Raw genomic sequence first — 26,708 nt, 5'->3', positions numbered from 1 at the left:
GCGGGCAGAAAGAGAGGAGGAAGCAGGCTCCCCGCGGAGCAGAGAGCCCAATGCGGGGCTCAATCCCAGGACCCTGGGATCATGACCTGAGCCAAAGGCAGAGGCTTTAACCCACTAAGCCACCCAGGCGCCCCCATCTCTGTTTTCTAGTCTGTAAAGTCCAGGAAGGTTCTGGGCACACATGTTCTGGGAAGACATAGAATTCAGTTTGGGGAGGTCTGAAAATGCCTTCAATCCACAAGGGATTCTGAAGTACTTATTCAACTTGTGGGATAGAAAACAGGAGAAAGGACGATCTAGATGTTCTATCAACAATTTTGCTTACGCAACTGCATTGACCTCAGCCTGTTTAGACTAAAGAAAAAATACCTAGATTGAAATTAATCTAGACATTTCATTTTTTGCCAAAATAGGATAAAACTTACAAATAACCATAACACAGGGCAATAATTAGTAAGTGGCCTTTGTGAAGCACAGAAGTTGTATACAGAAGAACTCATTTCCAGATGGGGTATCTTTCTCAGATTTCACGCAGGAGGTGACATTTGGGCTAGGTCTTTGAGAAGATTTCAACCAGTAGAAAGAGGAAAAGAGATATTTAAAGGGTCAGAAACAGAAAAATATAGTTCAGGTCAGGTGTGGGGAATAGTCAGCAGTCCAATAAAAACAACAAACATTCATTGAGTATCTCATCATTGCCAGGCATGTTAGAAACATCATCTACTTGACCTTACAGCAATCTTGAGGCTGGTATATTACTATTCCCAATTTTTAAGGTAAACCGATTCTCAGATGCGTAAAGTAAATTACCTAAAATAACTCAGCTGATAGAACCAATATATGAACCAGATCTATGGCACTCCAAATCTTGAGCTCTTAACTAGCTCCAAAGCCTGATCTTTTAACTAGTCACAATTTAAAAAACTAGTTTGGAGCCAGATTTAAATGTAATCATAATGATTTTTCAGATTAAGGATATCATACCCTTAAAGATGGTATGTTAGCTCAGAAAAGTAACAAGTTGTGTTACGTGTGCTTCCTAAGAGCAAAAAAAAAAAAAAAACGAGTATCAGAATATGTTAGATTTGACTGTTATTCTCTATAATCACATGGCTGAAATTAGACTCTTCCTTTCCTCTGGAGAAAACATTACGTCCTCCATTAAAGGAAACTTTGCCTATTTATTTTATTAAGGGATCTGTAGGAAATGAATTCTTCACATAGAGTGTGTAGAATTTTATGCTGTTCTGCTGCAGATGTATTTCCTGAATACTGCATTAAAAGAATTTCCTTCTGTTGTTTTTCAGAATAAGGGCATGTGCATTTCAAATGAAACAACTTGATAGTGACTACATTTGGTATCTTCTCATTTTAGGAGAGGAACTGGGTATAGGGCAGGAGTAACATATTCATCCTAGAGATGTACCCACGGCTGCCAGCAGATATTTTTAAGTAAGAGAGAGGGTAAGGAATAATGCAAGACTTTTAGGAAATGTCAATGAGAAAAACATACAGAATCCATATTATAGGAGATTGGAGTGGAACATGGGATTAAGAAACCTACTATTGCTACAGATAGATTTTCCTTCAGTAATCCTTTGAAGCCATTCTGTTCCAAATCTTTTACTTGATTACTGCCTACTTCTCTCAAAAATTCAAAGCTACCCTAAAAGCCCCTTCCTTAGATGTCTTAATATCTTTACTCATCCTGCCCCAAACTTCCCTAAGCTATTCCTCCATCCCGTGATTCTGTTTCTCTCCCCACCCTCGCTCCTCACAGGTTGCAATGAAAGACTGTTGACCTTAGCATTCTTTTGGCCTCTCTGTGTCCTACTTGCCTCACCTCTAAATGTGGCAGTGCAGAGTGAGGAGTGCCAGCTAAATGAACAAGGTCTTTTAGCTTTATAAAATGTTACAAATGTCTCTAGTATCTTTCATGTCTCTACTACTTGCTCCTCTGATTTGGGCCACAGAGGTATGTATTACTGCTATGGTCTCCACATTCTCTGCTTCTTATAAGCTAAAAGCAACAACCACCCTTTATCTTCCTGGAATTCCATCACATGGCTCCTTCTTTTCATTACCAAAATTCTCAGAAGAATTATCAGCCTCTAATTCTTACTGCTTGCTTTCCTTGTCTCTTACAGATTGGCTACTATTTCTGCCACTCTTCTGAAATTACTCTCAGTTAATGACCCCCTGAGTGTCAACACATCTTTTAACCACTTACCCATTCTGCCATATTTGACACGATAAACTTACTGGTCTTCTTTCATGACTTTTGTTTTTATATTCTATCTTCTCTGACTTCTCTTCCTCCTCTGGCCCTCTAAAGTAGGTATCTTCAAGTTTTTGACCTTAGCCACCTTCTCCTCTTGTTCTACATGCTTCCTTGGATGAGTGCATCCACTCACAAGACTCCTTACCTCTCGCCTCCCACTGGTAAGTCCAATCCTACATATCAATATGTTTAGACCAGGCCTCCCTCCTAAGCTCTAGGTCTGCCTTTCCATTTGCCTGCAAGAGATGTTCTCATGAACATTTTAGCAACTCAAACTTAATATATCTAAAACTGAAACTTGTATCCTCTTTTCTGCCTCCCTTCATAACTCCCTCTTCTCCCATCATGCTTACCAGCCTTGCACAAAAACAACAAATGAATAGAAAGGCTTGGTCTTCCTCTCTTGTCCCATAATGAATGGTTAATGGCACTACTGTTTTTCACTAACTGAGGCTAGTATTGAAAGAATATTCACTCATATGTTCACTAAACATATACCTTCTCAGTGCCTGCTGTATTCCAGGTACTCTTCCGCAACCTTGGGATACATTCAAAGATCCCTGCTCTCAGGGAGACCGACAAGATACAACCAGCTTACTATAATAAATAGGTTGTAAAGTATGATAAAGATGGTAAGTGCTGAGGGAAAAAGAGAAAGAGCAGAGAGAGTAACGGGGATCAGAATTACCAGGCTTACAGGTAAGGGCGTGCAAATTTCAGTAGGGCAGGCAGTGTAGGCCTTGCTGACCAGGTGACACCTGAGCAGTCTTGGTGAGGTAAAGGGGGTAAAGGAGCTAGCTGGGCAGGTATCTGTGGGGAAAGTGTCCCAGGAAGAGGGACCAGACAGCGTAAGGACCCTAATATGGGAGCAGGCTTGGCATGTTCACAGAATGTTCAAGGAAGCCAGCATGGCTAGAGCAGAATGAGCAGGGGAGGGAAAAACAGGAGATCAGGTCAAAAGGGCATTGGAAGCTCTTATCCGGATTTGGTCTCAATTCCGAGTGAAACTGGAAGTGATAGCAGGGTTTTATGCTGAAAGAGGACAACACTCTGATTTATATGTTAACAGGATCTAGTTGTCTGTTGTGCTAAGAACAGACTATCTGGCTGGGCAGGGAGACCCGTCAGACTAATTGCAGTAGTCATGATCCAGGCAGAGATGATGGTGACCGAGACTAAGAGGAATGCACAAGAGTTGAGAAGTGGGTATATTATAAAAGGGTATATTTTAAAATTCTCACCAGGGTGTATTTTAAAAGGACATTCAATACAGTTTGCTAAAGATTGGATGAAGGGTGTAAAAGATACTTACTGGATATGGATGGCAAAAATAACATGAATACTAGAGACACTGGAGGATGAAGTAGAAACTCACTGTTAATGGAGGGAAGAGGGGAAAAGAAAAGTTGAAGAACTAAACTTTGGTTACTCCTATGGTGACTTCTTCCCATCCATGGCTTTAAGGACCTGCATAAGCACAAGACTCTCCAATTTATATCCTTAGCCCAGTCACTCTTCCAAACTCCGGACTCATGAATCCAACTGCCTACTTGATGGCTGAAACCTAATAGGCCTTCAGCTCAACTCCAGGTCTCCCCACCAAACCTTGCTTCAAGCATAGCCTTCCTCATCTCAGATGATGGCAGTTCATCATTTCAGTTTCTCAGTCCAAACGCCTAAGTCATTCTTGCCCTTTCTTGACAACCCCATTGGTCCCTGTCATTTGTGTTTCATGAAGGGCACCGACTACTGATTTCTATTATGGTTTTTTGTAAGTAATAATTTCAGCCTACTTTGGTAGATTTCTTGAGAGCATGAAGTACCTCTATTCATTTTTATATTCTTCAGGCCCTACCACAGTGTTCTATACATTCTAAGTAATAAATAAAACCATCAACTATAAAATTCGCAGAGTGAAAAACAGAACCATAAAGAATATGAAAGAAGTATGGGAAATACTGAACTGACCTCAGAGATTAGTTATCATAACAGAAGACTAATTTGCATAAAACCAAAAATAGGTGTACTTCATAAAAACTAAACATTCATATTTCAAAAACAAAATAGCATTACAAGGAGATAAAAAAGGTAAACAAGTGAGAAAAAATTCCAGCTCACACAACAAAGCACTTTAATAGCTAACAGAGAATCCCTACATGTAAATAAAACTGGTAAAATAAAACTTCAAAAAAGTAATAAAAATAGTTTAAAAAGGTAGACTTTTTAAAGAACACTAAATAACCAACTCAGGTTTAAAAATATGTTTTCAATTTTCTAAAACAGTATGTGAGGGAGAAAACCATAAATACAAAAGTAAAAAGACTTAATGGCTTCACATCTTGGTGTATTTCTGGGAGTGATATTATGGTAGGGGAGCATGAAAACCATTACATTCCTACTGGTTTTCTGATGTAATTAAAAGTGAACTTAACTGTAATCGGATTTCCTTTTACAGAACTGAGGTCAGACTAATGATGACCTAATCATAACCTTAATGAGCTTTACTTCCCCAGGAAGACACTTGTGTAACACTATATGAAAGTATGAACTACCTATTTTGAGTGATGTTGATGATGTCCATACTGAGTATGCTTAAAAGTCAGAAATGACTATCACAGCTCCAAGGTGGATAACGGGGATGGTAAGTTTAATTAGATAAACTACTAGTTCTGTTGCCAGATTTAAAGGTTGGGAGTTGAACTTCATGTAGACAACATTTCCCATGAAATCGTCCATAAGCACCCTCTTTCTAAGAGACAAGGCTGCTCTAAAAGGAAAGCACAGAGAAGGGTGAAGTTACTGATAGGGCTTTTATGCCCCAAACGCAGAAAGTGGCCTATGTAAAAATGGGCAGAAAAGTCCTGCTTAACAGGAGAAATTAAAGATCGCTCAAGCTTCAACACAGCTGGTGGTAATTATAAATTAGTATGTTACTTCACAACGTATATCAAGAACCACAAAAACTCTCAAACCCTTTGGCAGAGTAACTCCACTTCTAGGAATCCACCATAAGGAACCACTACTAGTATTGCTATTAATAAATTACAGTTCAATCATGTGATGGAGTATTACTCAGTTTTTTAAAGAGAGATATGCAGAAATAAAAAACGTGTGCCTACATTAGAGAGCAAGTTGAAAAATTTATGAACTATATTAGAATCATATCATGAAAGCAAACAAAAATGTACACTAAAAAAGACATTGGAAAAAAAAGACACTGATTTGCATGTAACAAAATGCTAATTTAGGACCCAAGGAGATGTCAGGTTTTTTTAAGAAGTATATAAAATCTCTTACATGTGCAGCACATATTCATCTTCTCAAATAACAAACACTAAAAATATAACACTATAATATAAAGCCGTAATTTTTTTCTATTAAAAAAATGAGAACCATGTGCTAAGACTGAGAACAGGACAAGGATGCCCACTTTTCACTACTCTTCAAAACAGTACTAAAGGTCCTAGACATTGCAATGAGTGAGAAAAAGAAGTAAAGAGCATTAAGATGAAAAAAAGAACAAGTAAAGCTTTCATCTATTTGCTGATAACTTGTTTATACAGGAAGACTTAAAGAATCTACAAACACTTACTAGAACTAGTCAGTGAACCTAGCGAGGCTGCAAGATACAAGGTTACTATGCAAAATCAATTGTATTTTTATATATTAGAAAAAAAATTTTAAAAATTCCATTTGTAATAGTGCTGAAAAATATAAAATACATTTAATAAGAGACATGCAAGCCTGTACAGTGGAAATTCTGAAATACTTCTGAGAGAAATAAAGGACTAAAATAAGCAAAAAGATAGTTGTTCATGATCAAAAGACTCAATAGATATTGTGAAGACATCTGCTGCTTCTACAATCACTTACATACTCAATGTAATCCCAATCATAATCCCACTAGATTTTGTTTTTTAATGAAAATTGATAAGCTCATTCTAAAATGTATAGGAAAACGCAAATCATCTAGAATAGAGCAATATTAAAAAAAGAGATGGAGGACTTACACTGTTTCAAAATTTAGTGTAAAGCTACAGTAATCAAAACAGTATGAAATTGATAAATAGATGAAACAGAGCCAGAAAAGGACCCACACATAGTCCCTTGATTTTGAACAGTCTCCAGAGCAATGGGTGGGAAAAAAAAAAAAGTTGTGTTGTTGTTTTTTTAACATGGTGCCAAAATAAGTAAATGTTCAAAATGGAAAAAGAAAATGAACTTTGACCCCTACTTTGAATCATACATGAAATATAGCCTCACATGTAACACAGACCTAAATGTAAAAGCTGATAGCATCAAGCTTTTGGGAAAAAAACACTGAGAAAAATATTCATGATTCGAGGTAGGCAAAAGTTTCTTAGCACAGGGAAAACAATAACTATAAAAGGAAAATATTGATAAAGTAGACACTGTCAAAATTCAAAACTTCTCCTGAAAAGACACCAAATGAGAAAATAAAGAAGTAAAGAACAACTTGGGACAAAATATTTGTGAAACATATACTGACAAAAAACTAGTATCCAGAATACATTAAAAAAAAAATGCCCACAACCCAATAATTAAAAGGTAAACAACTCAATGGCTAAATGATATGAACAGAATTCATAAAAGAAGGTATATCAGTGGCCAATAGGCCCATGAGAAAGTGCTCAGTGTCACCACACAAATGCAAATTAAAGCCACAAAGAGATACTACCACATACACACAAGAATGGCTAAAGTTAAAAAGACTAATATCAAATAATGGTGAAGATGTGAAGTAACCAGAACTCGTATATTGTTGGTGAAAGTGTAAAATAGTACCACTATATTGGAGTGAAGTCTAGAAGTTTCTAAGAAAACTAAAACATTCACCTACCTTATGACCCAGCAAATCCTCTAAGTATTTTTCCAAGAAAAATGAAAGCAAATGTCAACAACAACAAAAACTGTACAAGAATGTTCATAGCAGCTTTATTCATAAAAGGCAAAAATTGGAAAGAGTATAAAGGTAGTTCAATAAGGAGAATAAATTGTGGTATATTCATGCAATGAAATATTAGCCAATAAAAAGAAACAAGCTACTTATACTTGTTTCAATACGGATAAAAATCTCTACACTTCATGCTGAAAGAAGTCTTACACAAGAGTACAACTATATGGTATCATTCATATGAAGTCCAAGAAGAGGCAAACTACTCTTTGGCGGAAAAAATTAGAACACACAGTTAGCTATAGGGGCAGGAATCGTCTAAGATGGGGCACACGGGAAGTTAAAATATTCACTATTTTTATTTATTTATTTATTTATTTTTTAAAAGATTTTATTTATTTATTTGACAGACAGAGATCACAGGTAGGCAGAGAGGCAGCCAGAGAGAGAGGAAGGGAAGCAGGTTCCCCACTGAGCAGAGAGCCAGATGCGGGGCTCGATCCCAGGACCCTGGGATCATGACCTGAGCCGAAAGCAGAGGCTTTAACCCACTGAGCCACCCAGGTGCCCCTTCACTATTTTTAAACCCACTGTCATTTAACTCACTAAAAGTCTTAAAATATTTAGTGATATAGCAAGACACTGTTTTTGAACGAATCAAAAAATTTTTAGTTAAATATGGTATTAAAAATTTTTTTGATGCCTTACATTAAATGTTTCCTTGTACTCAAAAAACCTCCCCATGTCATTCTGTGTAATGTATGCTCATTAAAAGTACATCATTTCTTAGACTCTAATAACTGAGCAGAGCAATATTTCTTACGAAATCTGAGAGCTGGCTGTTTACTTTCAAAAGGGCTTTATCTTTAGATAAGCACAAGCTTTAAGCCAGGTGCTAGTCATTTGTGTCTCGTTAATTTCCAAAACAAACAGAGGAGAGTGCCATGCAATTTCCATTACACACACTTCACCATTAATACCAGGGTTTATTAGCTTGACACTGCTCCAGGAATAATGGTTTCATTCCTCACTGAAATAAAATAATGTGCCACATAACTCAGCAATGCGGAACTTCTGAAAAATGTTGTCATGTTAAACATGGTCATATTTTTTACGTCTCCATTGTGCCAAAACAAAGGCCATTTGCTGTAGGGAACTCACTCTGGATATGGAGAATTCTCACGTGGCCTCAGACTTACCTCATCGCTATGTCATACGATTCCGGGTGAATACAAGTTTGGTCCAAAGGATTTGGCTTCAGCACAACATTTACTGCAGTTTTGCACTTCTTCTTGCCCTGTTTCTCATTTGTGACCTCAGCACCTGCTGAAGATGTCACAGCAACTCCCTGAACTTGACCAGCAGATTCAGCTTGCTGACTACTGTAACCATGTAAAGAGGCAAGGAATGGGAAGGGAGGGAAGGTTGGGAAGAAAAGAAGTCTTTAAAATGTGCTTATTTCTCTGCCGTACAAATATACACAAACAGCACCCACATTCTGACCATTCGCCCCATAGAAATTATCATGTATTTATTTAAACACTGTTAATAGAGTTTCTTGTTACTTAAAGCCAAAAACATTCCTAAATGATTCAGCTGGTATAACTGGCATTCTAGCAGAGAAGAGAGAAAAACGAGGGGAAGTAAATTAAATAAAAAGAAAAAGGAGAAGGAGAAAGAGAAGATGATTTCCCAGAACTGAAGAGAATTACAAGTTCTTAAATTAAAAGAACCCACTGAGTACAAAATAGGATGAATGGAAAAAGACTAAGGTTAGACACACTGCGGGACAACATTAGAATATGATTTAAGAATTAAGAGAGGGGCTCCTGGGTGGCTCAGTTGGTTGAGCGACTGCCTTCGGCTCAGGTCATGATCCCGGAGTCCCAGGATCGAGTCGCACATCGGGCTCCCAGCTCCATGGGTAGTCTGCTTCTCCCTCTGATCCTCTCATGCTCTCTCTCACTCTCTCTCTCTCAAATAAATAAATAAAATCTTAAAAAAAAAAAAAAGAATTAAGAGAAAAATATAAAACCGATTACCTCAAAAGGGCCTAGAATCAGACTGGCATAAGATTTCTCATTGTTAAACATAGATGCCAGAACACAGTGAACAAGTATCTTAAATGTTCTGAGAGAAAATGATTTTGAATCTAGAATCATATACCTCACCAAACTAGCATTCAAATAGGAGGGGCAAATTAAAATCATTTTCAGACATGCAGGACTGAAGTACCCATATAATATACCCTCTCTGAAAAGAATTTCTTAAGAATATACTCCAGCAAAAACAACAAGTTCAAGAAAAGTGATAATGTGGGCTAAAAGAAACAGTGATGAGCCTGGAAATGATAAAAACTTATTAACTGCTCATGAATTATGGAAATATATATATAAAGGAGAGTTTGAAACTAAAATTAAAATCCCAGGTCATCTTCTCATGGATAGAGTTGAAAGACAGAAGGCTGGGACAAGGCCTACCGTGCTAATCTTCTCCAGGAGGACAGAGACACCTATTAACTACAGAGGCCACTCTAAATGACACTTAAGGATAATCACCAGAAAGAGACATACAACTTGAAATCACTAAGGGGAGATAAAAATGAGGTGGGAAAACTTGTTAGCTGAGAAATGTAACAAACAGCATAAAAGGAAATCAGAAAGTATGATGATGATAAAATATATAACAGATAAAAGATTAAGTCTAAAACTATCAATAAATGTAATAAATGTGAAGGCACAAATATAAAATTGAACAAAACCATGAAATCTACTTGTCTATAAGAGTCGTATAAAAAATTAAATGTCATAGAAAGTTTGAAAATAAAAAAAATACCAAGCATACTGAAAAGGCAAATGTAGCAACACTGCTAAAAAACAAAATAGATTTCAAAGCAAAAAACACTCAATTGAGATAGCAGTAGTCCATTCTGAATAAAGGTATGATCTATCAAGAAGATGTAACAGTCATGAATTTTCAAGTACTTCGTTATCAGTTGAAAAAACATAAGTCTTTAAAAAGAACCCAAGTGTTCATCAATAGGGCACTGATTACACTAGGTTAAGGTCCATCCATAAAATAATTATTATGCAAACATTATATATAATGGCGTATATCTATACATAATATGCGGAAAGAAGTCCGAGATATATTACTGAAACAAATAAAGTTCCCAATAGCTGGACAGCACAATCCCTTCTGTATGCATTTTTAAATAATAAACATCCAAGTTGACCTAAGTGTAAATTTACTTTCAGAAAGCAATACATAAGAAACTATTTTGGAGTGAGAGGTTGAGGTGCCCTTTACTTTTTATTTTATTTTTTTATACCATGTGAATTTTCTTTTTCTTTTTTTTTTTAAAGATTTTATTTATTTGACAGAGAGAGAGTAGGCAGGGAGGCAGGCAGAGAGAGAAGAGGAAGAAGAAGAGAAGAGGAAGCAGGCTGAGCAGAGAGCCCGATGTGGGGCTCGATCCCAGGACCCTGAGATCATGACCTGAGCCGAAGGCAGAGGCTTAACCCACTGAGCCACCCAGGCACCCCTACCATGCGAATTTTCTAATCAAGTATTCAAAAAACATAAACTAAGAAACATGGAATTATTTTATCCTCAATTGTTATTCATTTCCAGCATCTAGGTTTTGTTGTCTACTCAGTAAAGGCCTTCTCTGCTCCAATGTTCTGCAAAATTTATCCATGTTTTCTTCTGGTACTTTTACAGTTTCACTTCTTCTATTTAAGTCTATAATTCATCTGGGTTTTATTTAGGTATAAGATATGAAGTGGAAGTAGAGCTTCCCCTATGCCTATCAAATTCCTGCCAGGAATTTGTTGGATAGTTAATTTTCCTCACTGTTTGAAACTTTTCCATTATCATAAACTAAATTCTGCCTATGTTTTGGTGAATTTCAGACTCTATTCTCTTCCATTTCTACATCAAAACTAAATGGTAATTTTATATTATTATTATCATCCAGCAGGGCTGGTTTTCCATTATTAGTCTTTTGCACAATAAAGATTATTTTTTCTTATTACCTTTATTATAATTTTGTCAAAAGAAAAAATAATATGAATGAAACAGTCCCAAAGCAAATACAAAAAAAAACTGTTCTTTCCAGATGCTTGAGTGGCTCAGTTGGTTAAGCAGCCAACTCCTGATTTTGGCTTAGGTCATAATCTTAGTGTCCTGGGACTGAGCTCTGCATCAGGCTCTGCACTCAGAGGGGATTCTGCTTGAGATTCTCTCTCTCTCTCTTTCATTCTCTCTCTGCCCCTCTACCTTTCCCCCTTCTCACTCTCTCTCTCTCACATAAGTATATAAGTCGTAAAAAAAAACAAAAAACAAAAAACAAAACAAAAAAACCCCACACTACTCTTTCATGATGTTAAATGCTAAGAAGTTTACCCAAGTTCTTTGGTTTTGTGCTACCAGGATTAGAAATAAGAGCAAGAATTCAGTCTTAATCTACATAAGTGATAACTATTTTTGGTCAGTTTTTAGGGAGGAGGGATTGAGGAAGCCCAACTACACTTAGGGAAACAGCTGTCAATACAAAGCAGCCACTGCGAAGTCCTCTCATCTTGCACAAATCCTTCCCACTTGGGATGCTCCAGTCACACAGTTTCATTTCCTGAATACACCACATCTGGTCCTGCTTGACACCCTGTACTTGTACTGTACACTCTGCCTAGGATGCTTTGCTTCCAGCCCCTCTGTGCCTAGCTCCTTCATATCATTCAAAATTTGGCTCAAATAACTTTTCAGTGAATAACTCATGTAAAGTGTAATAAACTCATACTGTTCCGCAAGACAGTGTCACATCTCTCTGTTTTAATTTGTATAATTTACTACATCTGAAAATATTTATTTTACTAGTTTATTTATTGTTGGTCTCACATACTAAAATTTAATTTCATGAGAGCAGGGAATTTGTTGATTTGTTCACTGCTGGATTCCCAGTGCCTACCAAAGACCAGAGAGTCAACACATGTTGAAGGAAGGAATGAACAGACGGACACCTAGGACTGAGGCCAGTGAGCAGGAGGGGCAACAGTAAGAGAGGAGGTTGATAACAGAGCCCAGAGCGGACAGTTTAATAATTACCTGCAAAATGTTCGAATATAATCCTGGTTGATTCTGATAAAGCCAGCACACTGTTGGAAAGATTTTGGACCCAGACCTTTCACTTTCTTCAGCTGTTCTCGATTGACGAAGGGCCCATTTTTCTCTCGCCATTCAATAATATTTTTGGCTCGGTTGGCATTGAGTCCCGCGATGTGCCTAGAAAAAATAAACAAATCGAGTAATGTGGCAGACGCAACAGTTCCAATAGTATTCAAAGAAGAGACCTCACCTGAAAAGCCAATGATATAAAACATCTGCATTACAAAAACAATTCCAATTACAAACTGTCATGTGGCTCTAGGTTGTTAACCAAAAGGGAGTTAAATAAAAGAGACAAAGGAGGCAGAGTTGTCCAAGGGAGACAAGCACAAGAGAGTGCAGAATAATGATGAAACAGTAGCTGTCATAAAGATGCTGGTAAACTAGTTAACACTGGTACGAGAAAAAGAACTGCTCCCGACAGTTCTATGCTATTCACATTCCTTCTACTTCTGAATCAAGTGATAATTATGCCTATTCTTTCATTTACGAAGTGAGTTAGCAGCAAAAGTTACAATTGCTACAGTTGCATTTTACTACCCTATTTTTTTTTTTTAAATCAGCCTGTTCTCATTAACTTAAAGACTTGAACTACAGAAAAGTACTTCTCCATGAATGTCATGGGTAGTATAAAAATATAAAAACTTTATTATTAGGAAGTTTGCTTGGCATCAATTAAAAAACTACAATTTAGGAGATTTTTAATTCTATTATTGAATTCCACACATGAAATTATGGAATGTTTGTAGCTGTGGTAGAAAAGCAACACCTTAAAAATGTAAGGGGTAGGGGCACCTGGGTGGCTCAGTGGGTTAAAGCCTCTGCCTTTGGCTCAGGTCATGATCTCAGGGTCCTGGGATCGAGCCCCGCATCAGGATCTCTGCTCAGCAGGGAGCCTGCTTCCTCCTCTCTCTCTGCCTGCCTCTCTGCCTACTTGTGAGCTCTGTCAAATAAATAAATAAAACCTTTAAAAAAAAATGTAAGGGGTATTTTCTGCTATACTAGTCTCAGAGCTGAAGAGTCCAGATCTTTACATAGTTCCAGAATTTCATGCTGCCTCAGCAAACTTGTGTAATAAACTTATGAACGAAGAAAGCAGCTCTTCTATAACCACAGTAAAACAAGACAGAGTATATAAGACGTGATTATAGTACGATAAGGATTTTGATACATGACTTGCAGAATCAAGGTAAAAATATGGTAACTATACCTTTAACCCTCAGAATTTATCTTTTGGTTACTGCCAGCTTTGACAGAAGTGTGCACGAGACTGAACTAGTGAAAAATACCTACTCTCATGTGGTGGGAAACAGCTCTTTTCCATGTTAACCTTATTTAAATTCTATTAGCAACACTAATGCACTCAATGGTTACCATATGTTCTTCACTTTAGATTTGTAGTATTAAAAATGATAATGTGAATTGTTACAATTCTTTTCTTAAATGATGTCTTCCCCTCAAACTGATTAGCTCAAGCAAAGTATGAACTCAGATTTTCTGTACTTGACAACTTTACACGTGTCTCCTTATTTTAGCTAAATTTGAACTGAATAGTCAGTTAAGCGTAAGGTTCTGTCATCTTCAGCCACAGAGCTCGTCTCACCTTAACAAAACTTCTGAACAGATGTTAATATCCACTCCCACAAAGCTGACACATTCTTCTACAACACTGTCCAGTGTTGCCTTGAGTAAAGTCTGAGATACATCGTGCTAAAAAGACAAAGATCAAAAAAAAAACAAAAAAAGACAAAGATCAAATGTCAACCCAGATTGAAGGACATGCAGTTTTTGGACTATTTCATTACATACCTAGATTACTGGTACCTGGCTGAGACACAGCATGGTAAATTTTTTCATTTTTTTTTTTTTTAAGATTTTATTTATTTATTTATTTAACAGACAGAGATTACAAGTAGGCAGAGAGAGAAGAGGAAAGCAGGCTCTTGGCCGAGCAGAGAGCCCGATGCGGGGCTTGATCCCGGGTCTCCGGAATCATGACCTGAGCTGAAGGCAGAGGCCCCAACCCACTGAGCCACCAGGTGCCCCTCATTTTTTCTTAAACGTATAGTTAGTATGTACTTGAGCTGAACTTAGGCAATCTGTTTTCTTACTCTCTAAATCACTCATACACTTAACTTCGATACAACAGCACCAGTCATTTTTACTTTCTTAGAATTCTACCAGAGCAGTGGTTCTCAAAGCATAGTCTGCCCTCAATATCACCTGTAGGGTTGGGGCACCTGGGTGGCTCAGTGGGTTAAGCCTCTGCCCTTGGCTCAGGTCATGATCTCAGGGTCCTGGGATCGAGCCCCGAGTCGGGCTCTCTGCTCAGCAGGGAGCCTGCTTCCTCTCTCTCTGCCTGCCTCTCTGCCTACCTGTGACCTTTGTCTCTCAAATTAATAAAATAAAATTCTTAAAAAAAAAAAATCACCTGTAGGGTTTAAAACACAGGCTGCCAGGCTCCATATCCAGAATTTCAGACTCAGTAGGCCCAGTGTGTATGGGGGTAGGCGGGGGAGTATGGGAAAGGCTGAGAATTTGCATTCTAATAACCTCTCAGGTGCTGCTGGTTCCAAGGAGCACACTTTGAGATACTGGTGTCCACAGTTCACAAAGCGCCTGGCAGTGTTATCTTCACTTACATGTGTATATTATCCCTTAGTTCTTCTTAAGAGGAGATAAGAGTAAATTACAGTAGGAAGCAATACACCACTATACAATAAGTCTGACAGTAAACCAAAGTCTCATGTTTCATCACATCAAAGATACTATTACTTACAAGAAGCACTGTTTGATGTACCACTGCCTATTAAATCATGACACAATGCTTTATTACTTGAAATTTTTATTTTTTAAATATTGAAAGAATTCTTTTAGACTTACTTAGAAAGTTTTTAAATCATCTATCATGCAGAGATAAAAAGGAAAATATAAGCAATCTAAGCTGGTTAAGGTATAAAACTTCTTCAAATTGAGCATGCACTCTTCTGGTCTACTTTTTTTACTGAGTCTTCAATGTCCAGGTTTTTCCATTCAGTATTGTCCTTAATGCTCTTAAGGTCCTAGGCAACATAGCACTTCCTGAAAGAGTAATATTCTACAGTCTCTGAGATTTTCTTTAAAGCTCCCGATGCTCATTCTGTAAACTTTGATAGTGGTTCTATCTTAATCTTAACAGAAAGTATGAACAGAAGAGATTCTGGACAACAACAAAACTATTCTCTCTTTAAAGGTCCTTAAATGTTTTATTGTTCAACAGTTTGTTGACTAAAACAGTGAAGGGTTTGCAGTTCAGTTATGACTCCAAGATTAATAACCAAGTCCACACAGAAACTACACCATGATTTGCCATAGGGCCAACAGCAACTCTAAGATACTCTTAATTGTTAGGAAGTATCCTGATTTCAGAGATGTTAAAAATGTAAGAAAATGTGCATCTTAGAATTTATAAAATACAGTATCTGAAAGTAAATATTTATTGGCTGAGAAGTACCTCATAATATACTTGGTGTTATTCATAATTCTAAAATTAAAGTTCTCTAGTTGTTGTGAAACTACAACTATCTAGTTGTTGTGACCCAGATGTGAAACCATGGGTCAGCATCCTTCTCCATTTGTCTCAAGAAAACAAGGTTAAGTTTGATAATCTTAAACTCCCAGGAAGGCATAAAGAAAATAGGGTCTCTAGGTGTTGTGATTATGTTATTATCTTTTAAAAAATTAATTACTTTTATTAACATATAATGTATTATTTGCCCCGGGGGTACAGCTCTGTGAATTGTTAGGCTTACATACTTCACAGCACTCACCATATCACATACCCTCTCCAATGTCCATAACCCAACCAACCTCTTGTTGTTTTCTTTTAATAAAAGTACAAGTTTTGTTCCAAAAGACTGAAAGGTTCAGAAGTATTTTTATATTTCAGAGATAACCTGGTTGGTTATCTAGGCCACAGGTAAAAACAAAAGACATAATTTTAAAAATCCTAAAAAGCAAACATAATCATGAAAGGATCATAAAGAAAAACCTAAGACCTTGCTGAGAATCTGATTACTTTCTCTTAAAAAGATTTTATTATTGGCAGGGTCAGTGGGGTGGTGGTAGAGAGAAACCCAAGCAGACTGCACTGAGCATGGAGCCTGACATGGGGCCTGATCTCACAACCCTGAGATGAGACTGGGCCAAAACCAAAAGTTGGTCACTCAACCACCTGTGTCATCCAGATGCCCGAGAGCCTGATTTCTTTTGAGCCACAACATTTAAGAAGCTGGATAGGTTTTTTTTGGTATAAGCAGATGAGAAGCAGCAAAATGAAACGGGTGCTTTTAAAAATGAGAGGGTAGCAGATGGTGGTCAACATAGTAGCAAGCACAAGGAGAAAAACAAGAAAAATACCTGAGGAAAGAGACAGAACTATGAACAAATAGGAAAAACTAAAAGCAGTAGTTGGGCGCCATTAGAATAAAGACAAACAACTCCACATATGTCCCAGATGCTTGGGACAGCTAAGTAAGTAGTAAGCAGTCCCTGTAGCTGGACAGTCTTGATTGCCTGTCCTACCTCTAGCCTCCAGCCCTCTTTCCCTCCTTCCTGACTGTGTTTCATGCATCTACCCCACCTCTGGAAGGCTATAGGATTTGAGAAGGCTGGCCCCACTCTAGCAGGTAATAGTAACAGTAAAATCAGTGGTTTTCAAACTGAGAGTTCTGACCAATTAGAGGGTCATAAAGTTAATATGGTGGCTTGCCACAGCATAAAGAAGTCACAAAAGAAATAGACCACATCAAGTATGTTGCACGTATTCTCAACATGGAATCAACAGTGCAATAAATAACACAGCCAACTGAGAGTATCATGTGATAGGAATACACAAATTGGCCAGGAACATGTGTGTTTTGTTCATGGAAATCTCATTGGATCTTCTGATAAACGATGGTCAGTGACTGATGGAGAGGTTAAAGAGTAACTTTACAGATTTATGAAGCAAAGTATCAAAAAAAAGTATGAGAAGCTTATTTATCAATGGTAAGGCTCTCATTCTTACAACCAACTTTAGTTACAAACTTTGTGTCTTTTTCAGAAAGGATGTTACTGATTATAACATTAGCATAAGTTGACCTTAAGAATCATTATAAACTTCAGGGCACCTGAGTGGCTCACTTGGCTGAGTGTCTGACTCTTGATCTTGAGTCAGGTCATGATCTCAGGATCAAGAGATCAAACCTCATATCGGGCTCTGCACTCAGGGAAGAGTCTGCTTTCTAGTCTCTCTCTCCCTCTCCCTCTGTCCCTCCCATCCTGCTCTCTCTCTTTAATAAATAAATAAATCTTAAAAAAAAATCATTGTAGACTTCGAAGAAAGACAAAGAATAATGAAGCAAGCTCCTTTCCAGATTTGGAAGTGTTAACCGTGACAAAAAGAAGAGAAAGTGCTAACTCTATTCAGTTTGCCTTGAGGCACATTTTAAATAGAAAAAAATAACTGTAAGACTTTAAAATAAACTTAATTTAAAAATGATTTACAAATACAAAAAACAATAAAAATGTTCAACCCCAGATGTACTGTTGATAGTAATGTTCTTGTAGAAGACAGTATAAAACCTGTAAAATTAAAAACCAAACAAAAACATCTGAAGCATCCCTATCAAAATGGCTCAGATGCAAAAGACAGAAAATACCAAGTATTGGTAAGGATGTGAAGCAACTGGAATGCTCAAAATATCAGCATGATAACTGTATTTTAGGTCAGATATTCAAAGCAAGAGAAGGCAGTTTTAGGACATTTATTTTGTATAGTTCAAATATAACTTCAATAAACTGAATCATATGTATTTATACAATGTAAAAATGCATTCTTGTTCAATACAACTGCAAAGGAATAAAAAATGGACAAATTCCTAGAAACAGAGTAACTGCCAAAAATGGGCTCAAGAAGAGATAAAATCTGAACAGACTTCTAACAAGAGATTCAACAGTAACCAAAAATCTCCCAACAAAGAGTCTAGGACCAGATAGCTTGATGAATTCTACCAACATTTTAAAAACAACTAACACCAATCCTTCTCAAACTCTTCCAGAAAATAGAAGAGAAGGTGACCCTTCCTAACCCATTTATTGAGGCCAACATTACCCTGAGGTCAAAGCCAAACAAAGACAACATCAGGAAAGAAAACTATAGACAAATAAATATTCCTTATGAAGATAGGTACAAATATCCTCAAAAAAAAAAATACTAGCAAACAAAATCCTACACCATATTAGAAGAATTAAACACCATGATAACCATGATATACATGTAATGCATTCACTATAAGTGAACTCAAAAACCACATACATTTTTTTTCAGGTGAAAAACACTTTCTTTTGGCATTTTTAAACTTAAAATTTTGAAGTAATCTCAAATTTAAAAAAAAGTTTGCAGGGAATTTTCTTAGCTTTCTTTCAAGTAAATACTTCAGTGTATGTTTCCAAATGACAAAGACACTGTCTTCCATACCACTGTAGAATAATAAAAATTTATGCAGAGAAGTTATCATCAATGTGATATTATGTAATGCATAGCCTGTACTCAAATTTTACCAACTGTCCCAATTCTACTCTATAGCATTTTTTTCCTCCCCATCCAAAATTCAACCCAGGATCACACACTGCATTTAGTTGTCTTATCTTTCTATATTCTGTGCTGGGAAGCTTCCAATATGGTTCTTAATGATCCCAAGCGCTGGTATGCTGGCACTGTATATCCTATCTCCTTGAATATAAAATTCACTCAGGAGTCTTGTCTGTATGAGTTGTTACTAAAATTATTTTACCACTCACAGTGACCTACTAATGTGACAAAGTATTTTAATTTTGACTCAATCAAAATTTAAAAGAATAGGCTCAACAGTGTATCATAAATGCTCATAGTCTTCATGTATTCTAGACTGGAACAAATTCATGAAACCCGTAACTATACAGGTTAAATCTAATTTTTTTAATCTAATTAAATCTAATTTTTTTTGATTTGAGGGTTAAAAACATATTTAATTATAAATAAAACAGTATTTAACTTTGTCATGTATATGGGTATTATTTTGAGATGTCTTTATTTTGAATTATGTTTAATTATTAAAGACATATACAAATACACAAATATATGGGTGATGGCTGTCTTAGTCAGTATAAAATGTATTTCCTACTTTGTATCACGATCAAAAGGTATGGAAAATAATGGTCTAAGCCAATCATGGTGGTCCCATTCCATGAATTCAATGATGGCAAATGAAATACAAGGGTAAATCTGCTAGGGACTTTAGAAAAAAGCCTTCCTTACTGAGAGGTTAAAAGAGTAACCTAAATATAGACCCTTGTGAAGAGTTGGATCTTTTCTTCTTTTCATTCAAATATGACTACTGGAGCCAGGGTAAGCACTGTATCAGTGACTGGGCCAGGCCTGAGGACAAAGCCGACTCACCGAAGATGGCAGGTGACACACATGACCACAATTTCTTTCTTCACGATACTCTTGAGATTTTGTATTAGCCGTTTCTGAACTCACCCTTCCTCTGACCTCCCTGTCATGAAATGTCCTCACTATTCAATAAAGAATAATACATTTGCTTATTATTCAAGCCACCTGAGTTGGGACTGCTGATGTTTTTTCTAACTGCAGTTGTTATTTTATCAAGTGACTCAAGGTCTAGTGGGAAGACCGAGACAATAAAAACAACCAACAATAACCTTACTACTAAAAACCCTTGAGATTTTGCTCTCAGGCATTGTTATAAGGCTTTTCATATTATCTAATTTAATCCTTTATTCTAAGGGAATGGAAAGATATGTGCAAAGGTATGACGTGTGTCTGTGTGTGTGTGTGTGTGTGTGCACATGTGCAATCTAAAAATATACTGAGGGGACTGATACAAATAAATATGAAACAGTCACCATGTGAAATATTATTATGAAGTCATTAACATGTATAAGTTAGGAGAGCTATTTCACCAAAATGCCCTGCAAGATAAAAGGTCCCAGATAACCTATGGAGTTCAAATATTTTTTAATTCTTCTAGCAGGCAGACTTACGTAAGAAAAAAAATTTTTTTTTTTTTAAGATTTTATTTATTTATTTGTCAGAGAGAGAGAGACAGAGAGAGAAAGATCACAAGTAGGCAGAGAGGTAGGCAGAGGCAGAGGGAGAAGCAGGCTCCCTGCCGAGCAAGGAGCCCAATATGGGACTTGATCCCAGGATGCTAGGATCATGACCCGAGCCGAAGACAGCCGCCCAACCAACTGAGCCACCCAGGCGTCCCAAGAAAAAAAATTTTTTTTAAAGAATTTATTTATTTAGTTGAGAGAGAGAGAGAGAGGGAGAGAGCATAAGTAGGTAGAGCGGCAGGCGGAGGGAGAGGGAGAAGCGGACTCCCCAGTAAGCAGGGAGCCCAACATTGGGCTTGATCTCTGGACGTGGAGATCATGACCTGAGGCAAAGGCAGACGCTTAACTGACTGAGCCACTCGGGCATCCCCGTAAGAAAAATTTCTGCAAGAACTGCTGTGATCTATAATTCTGAATTTTGCCTACGTTCTTCCCCAACTTTTTTCTTAGGAAAATACTACAGAGTTAAAATCATTTTCTAAAAGTACAAATTTCCTCCCCTACCTTTAGGGGAGGAAATAACAAACAAATTTCCATGTTGTCCCCGTTCTAATGTTTTTGGCATTCAAGTAGAGACACTGATTTTGTCACTCCAAAAACATTTTCTAAGCAACTATCATGTACCAGCCAGGCACTGTGCTAGCTGTGTTGGGTGTTGAGAGAATGGGAAAAAGCATACGAAGTTCATGTCTTTAAGAAGTCCAGTTTACATCTGCTGAAAGCTGAGATGGCATGCACTGCCCTCCTGGCAGTTGTGAGTAGAAGAGGCAAGAGGACCCCAGGATTGACTGTGCTAATTGTCAAGGACTTGATGCCAGAAAAACGAATTGCTCCATTTTTAAAAAAGTTATCTAACTCTGAATTTTTGGACAAGTTATCTGAATTGTATAAACAGTCTGTTTCAAATTTAAAGAAATATTGTTTGGGCCATAACATTTTTACCTAAAATTTATGAGATTTTTAAGAAAGGAATATAAGCACCCATTCATGCTAGTCAGATTTTTTGAGGTCAGAATCCACATTTTTATTATTACTCTACCACAAACTTCTTAAGAATTGCTGATTCAAACTGCTCTCCTTTTTTTTGTCCCAAAACACTAAAATTATCTCACAACTATTTTTAAAAAGTCCTTCCAGATGAAACCTTGCCTGTGGACTATAGCTTCTACAGCAATGAAACTGCACATTGCATATTCCATATTAAATTTTAAATTTATTCCCAAGTGGTTTCTCCATGAAATAGTCTTGAGTATTTTCTTTAGAAATTATCATTCACTCATGGCTCTTCCTGTCGTTTACTACTGTGAAAATACAAAATGCAGTTAGAATTAAAGACACAAAAAAGCTTTACAGGGAAAGTCTAGCCAACTTCAAATAATGCAAGTTGATTTCCCTATCTTGCATCTACTCTTCTTTGACATGTGACAGTTTAAGAGACATCTAGGGGAGTGTGTGTTAGGTGACCCATGAAAGACAGAACTGTTAGAAGAATGGAAACATTTCAGAAAACAGAAACAAAGTTTAAAGATTATTATAAGCCCCCCCCCCAAACAACCACTCCTTACAAGATTCAAACTGATCTGACAGAAAATTAACTGACTGCCAGAATACAACACTAAAAGAACACAACAAAATTTGTAATCAACAACATCACAATGTCCATTATACATTAAAAAATAACTAGGCATACAAAAAAGCAGGCAAATATCTCCCATAACAGAATGGGGGTGGAAAATCATCAATAAATAGAAACCAAACTAGGATAAACCCAGATGTTGAAAATAGCAGACAAGAACTTTCATGCAGCCCCAAGATGTAAAGGAAAGATGGTCATAAATGAACAGATTGGAACAGCAGAAGATAAATGGGAACTATAATAAATAACCAAATGGAAATTCCAGACCTGAGAACATAGTACCTGAAATGAAAAATTTACTCGATAGGTTTAATAGCAGACTGGAGATGAGCAGAAAAAAAGGGTCAGTGAACATGAAGAGAGATCAACAGAAATCATCCTATCTGAACAACAGAGATAAAACAGAGGCAGGGGGAAGCAAAGCCTTCACGACCTATGTGAAAATACCAAAACATCTCAATATGTGTAATTGGAGAAGAAGAGAGAATAGGTTATGTAAATATTTGAAAAAGTCATGATTTTATATATATAAATATTTTATATATATTTTGGTTTTTGTTTTGTTTACTATTAATGAATAAAACTGCCATGAACATCTTGTACAAGGTTTGGAGAACATACTTAAAATTTTCCCTTAGGTAAACACTTAGCAGTTGAATTGCTCCAAGTATTTTGAAGCTCTGTAATTAGGTAATAATATATAAATAAATATATAAATATATATAAATATTTTATAAATATTTTATAAATTATTTTATAAATTATTAATTATAAATTATTAATATTTTATAAAACTAATGTATAGATCCAAGAAGCTCAGTGAAGAATCTCAAGAAGGATAAATATGAAGAAAACCACATCTTTGGATATCATAGTCAAACTGCTGGAAAGCAAAGATAAAGAGAAAATTGTAAAAGCAGGAAGAGAGATAGGGAGCATAGGGAGAAACAACAATAGGAGAAATGGCTAACTTTTTATCAGAACAATGGAGGTCAAGAGACAAAGAAATGACATCTTTAAGGTACTGCATTAAAAAACAAAACTCCGGGATGCCTGGGTGGCTCAGTGCATGATCTCAGGGTCCTGGGCTCCAGTGCACATTGGGCTCCATGCTAACCAGGGAGTCTGGTTGTCCATCTCCTTCTTCCTCTGCTCCCCTCCCTCCTGCCCTGGCTCGTGCTGGCTCTCTCTCTAATAAATAAATAAATAAATAAATAAATAAATCTTAAGAAACAAAACTCAAAATTAAAAACATGAAATTCTGTATCTTCCAAAGAAGAAGGAAAGACAAAGGCATTTTGAGGTAAATGAGAACTCACTGCCAGCAGCGCATCATTACAAAAAGATGTTAGAGGCTAAGGAAAATTGATACTAGATGGTAAATATAAATATATAATTGAGTATGTCCTAATTTAACATAAAAGACATATGACCATTTAAAACAAAAATTATAGCATACTTTTGGATGTCTACATATGAAAACAATAACACAAAGAATGAAAGGTGGTGAGGTAGTATGATACTAACTCTAACTAAGTAGGCTCTGAAAAGAATATAATAATCATCACCGGAGTAACCACTAAAACCAAAAACAAAACAGAAACAAAAAACCACAAAACAAAAAAAAACCCAAGAAGTACATGTGAAAAGTCCGTCAAAGAATTAAAATAGAAAACTAAAAATTATTTGATTTTCTTTTAAAATGAGGCAGAAAAGGAAGAAGAGAGGCTCGAAAACAGAGGAGACATATAAAATACAAATAGCAAAATTATAAACTTTAATTCAACCATGTGAGTACACTAAATATTAATGAAGTAAATGCTTCTATTAAAAGGCAAAGATTGTCAATCAAGATATGGTTTATATTGTCCACAAGAGACACACAGTAAATATAAAGAAACAAAAAGGCTGGAAGTAAAAGGATAGGAAAAACAATACCATTTAAAAATCAGGACTACCAAGATTAGAGTGGCTATATTAAAATTATACAAGAAAGACTTCAACACAAAATGCATATTACCTAATTACAGAGCTTCAAAATACTTGGAGCAATTCAACTGCTAAGTGTTTACCTAAGGGAAAATTTTAAGTATGTTCTCCAAACCTTGTACAAGATGTTCATGGCAGTTTTATTCATTAATAGTAAACAAAACAAAAACCAAAAAAACTAGGAATAGCTCAGGGGGCCATTAATAAGAGAATGTATTAAAAATGTGGTAAGTTCACATTATGGAATACTATTCCGCAACAAAACGGACAAACTACCAATACACACGAAAACATGGTTGAATCTCACACATGTTACACTGACTGGAAGAACTGGGTGCAATGGACTACACACTGTTGCAATTCCACTTATGTTAAATTCTAGAACAGACAAAAGTAATGTTTGGCAAAAACATCTGGGTGTGTGGGAAGGGACAGGAATAAATTTTCTGGGATGACTGAAATGTTCTACATCTTGATATATGTGGAGTGCACATATGTTAAAACTTATTGCACTGTATCACTTTGCCCTTTTCTATATATGGATTATATCTGAAAAGAAAAGAGAATGGTAAATAAATAAAAATCCAACCTAAGTTTTTGAATCATTAAGCTGGGAACAGTGATGTCCGTAACTACAGATCTGTCTCAGGAGTCACAGCTCTGGAGCAGGTGGCAGGGATAAAAAATATAGACTACTCCTGATTTTTGTTCTTGGAATTTGATGGTAGATATTCTCCCCAGATTTCTCACCTCCTGAACCTAAAAAAGAATTCTTTTTTGTACAAAGTAATTTGCAAATTTGGAATCATTGTCAGCACAGCTCCAGTAGACCACATCGGAACTTAATGACAAATGCATGTAGTTAGATGGCACAAACTTGCTAGTTAGCTGTGTGTTAGTTCTCATTCCATAATTATTAACATAAAATACTGATCCTGCCTTAAGGATTTTCCCATGATGATTAACATTTAAACATAATGCATAACATCTTTATGAATTACAAAGCTAAAAAATGAGTCTTTGTTATCATCCTAGTCCAGTGTTAAAATTTTAATCTAGTCCGGCTTTCATTTTGTCTTCTGGTAGGTGCTCTTATGTCCCCTAGTGGATACAGGTCGATATAGTAGAGGAAAGATAAGGGCAAACTGGCTACGTAAAGGTCCATAAATCCTAAATGCCTGCCTTGCCCACATGCTTTTCCAAACCAATGCCTCATACTACCCAATTTACCATAAAAAAAGAAAAAACATTAACACATCTGAACTGGACCACACCTATCTGCCCCATGTGTGGTCACACATAGGGCCTAGGCTGAAACATAATCCTGGTTTATGACATATGCCCGAACAAATGCATACCAATTAGCTAGACGTTTTGACCTGACATAATACAAAGAAGTCGGCATTTCCACCGTAAATCTCTATTTTTAAAGATTTACAGTTTAGTCATAAAAGCAGACTTTAGAAAAATTTGGGGTGCAAAGATTTAGCCACAAGAGAGAAATTTCCCTCTAATAAATTAAAACAGTACATAGAAAATCTGATCTGAAACTCGTGTGTGTGTGTTTGTGTGTATTAGAGAAAAAGAAAGATCTCTGTGCACAGAAATTTTGACCACCTACTGTTTAAATTTTTTAATTGTTAGGGGGAACAGGAGTTAGGGATAAAAGGGGGGCATAATGCAAAATAATAAAAAAGTTCTTTTGCTTCCCCAAATTGTAGAAACTAGGTTTCTTGTCAATATTTCCAGTAATAAGCTCTAAGCTACATTTTGTCTCCCAAGATTCACATACATAGACTCATATGTGGCCAGACGTCTAGCCATATATGAATTGGCTTTCAGTCCCTTAAAACTATGGACAGTAAAATTTTCCCAGTTAGACCCAACGCTAACACCACCAGCACAGGATCCACATTCATGTATTTCCACAGGGGTGAAACATTAATATGGTAAGGCAAAGTTCCCTTTTGTTTGCATGTCCCCTATCTCTGTATGACTATGGTTAAGGAGCCCAGGAGTTCCAAATGATCTGAAACATTTGCTCCATACCCAGCCTTCTGAAGTGGCAGTAAAGATAGGCCTCCCTAACTCCATCCTCCACACCACTGTCATCCCCATTTCCTATTTTATTCTTATCTAGAGTACTTCTTATCATCTACTGCACACAGGTTTGGGATATGTGTGTGTGTATATGTGTGAGATATATATATGTATATACATAACATATACATAACATATACACAAAAATAGACTCAAAATGGATGAAAGACCTCAATGTGAGGAAGGAATCCACCAAAATCTGAGGAGAACACAGCAAGCAACCTCTCTGACCTCAGCCACATCAACTTCTTCCTAGAAACATCGCCAAAGGCAAGGGCAGCAAGGGCAAAAATGAACTATTGAGACTTCATCAAGATAAAAAGCTTTTGCACAACAAAGGAAACAGACAATAAAACCAAAAGACAAATGACAGAATGGGAGAAGATATTTGCAAATGACTTATCAGATAAAGGGCTAGTATCCAAAATCTATAAAGAACTTATCAAACTCAATACCCAATGAAAAATAATCCAATCAAGAAA

The 26,708-nt window shown here is 36.5% G+C and overlaps 1 protein-coding gene across 3 annotated transcripts in view; it reads right to left on the bottom strand.

Annotated features, from left to right (window-relative positions):
- SRBD1 (S1 RNA binding domain 1) overlaps positions 1 to 26,708 on the bottom strand; it is a 203,397-nt gene that overhangs the window by 16,488 nt on the left and 160,201 nt on the right. For 2 of the 3 annotated variants that reach the window (XM_045981714.1, XM_045981715.1), the window contains exons 17-19: positions 13,966 to 14,072; positions 12,303 to 12,479; positions 8,396 to 8,578 (exon numbers count right to left, since the gene is read on the bottom strand). In XM_045981714.1, the coding sequence (XP_045837670.1) occupies positions 8,396 to 8,578; positions 12,303 to 12,479; positions 13,966 to 14,072 (467 nt within the window). The remainder of the gene's footprint in view (positions 1 to 8,395; positions 8,579 to 12,302; positions 12,480 to 13,965; positions 14,073 to 26,708) is intronic. The other variant, XM_045981717.1, reaches the window with a different exon arrangement.

This window comes from Meles meles, chromosome 16, assembly GCF_922984935.1.
Source record: "Meles meles chromosome 16, mMelMel3.1 paternal haplotype, whole genome shotgun sequence".
Taxonomy (NCBI): Eukaryota; Metazoa; Chordata; class Mammalia; order Carnivora; family Mustelidae; genus Meles; species Meles meles.
This window is presented reverse-complemented; position numbering and strand designations above follow the sequence as displayed.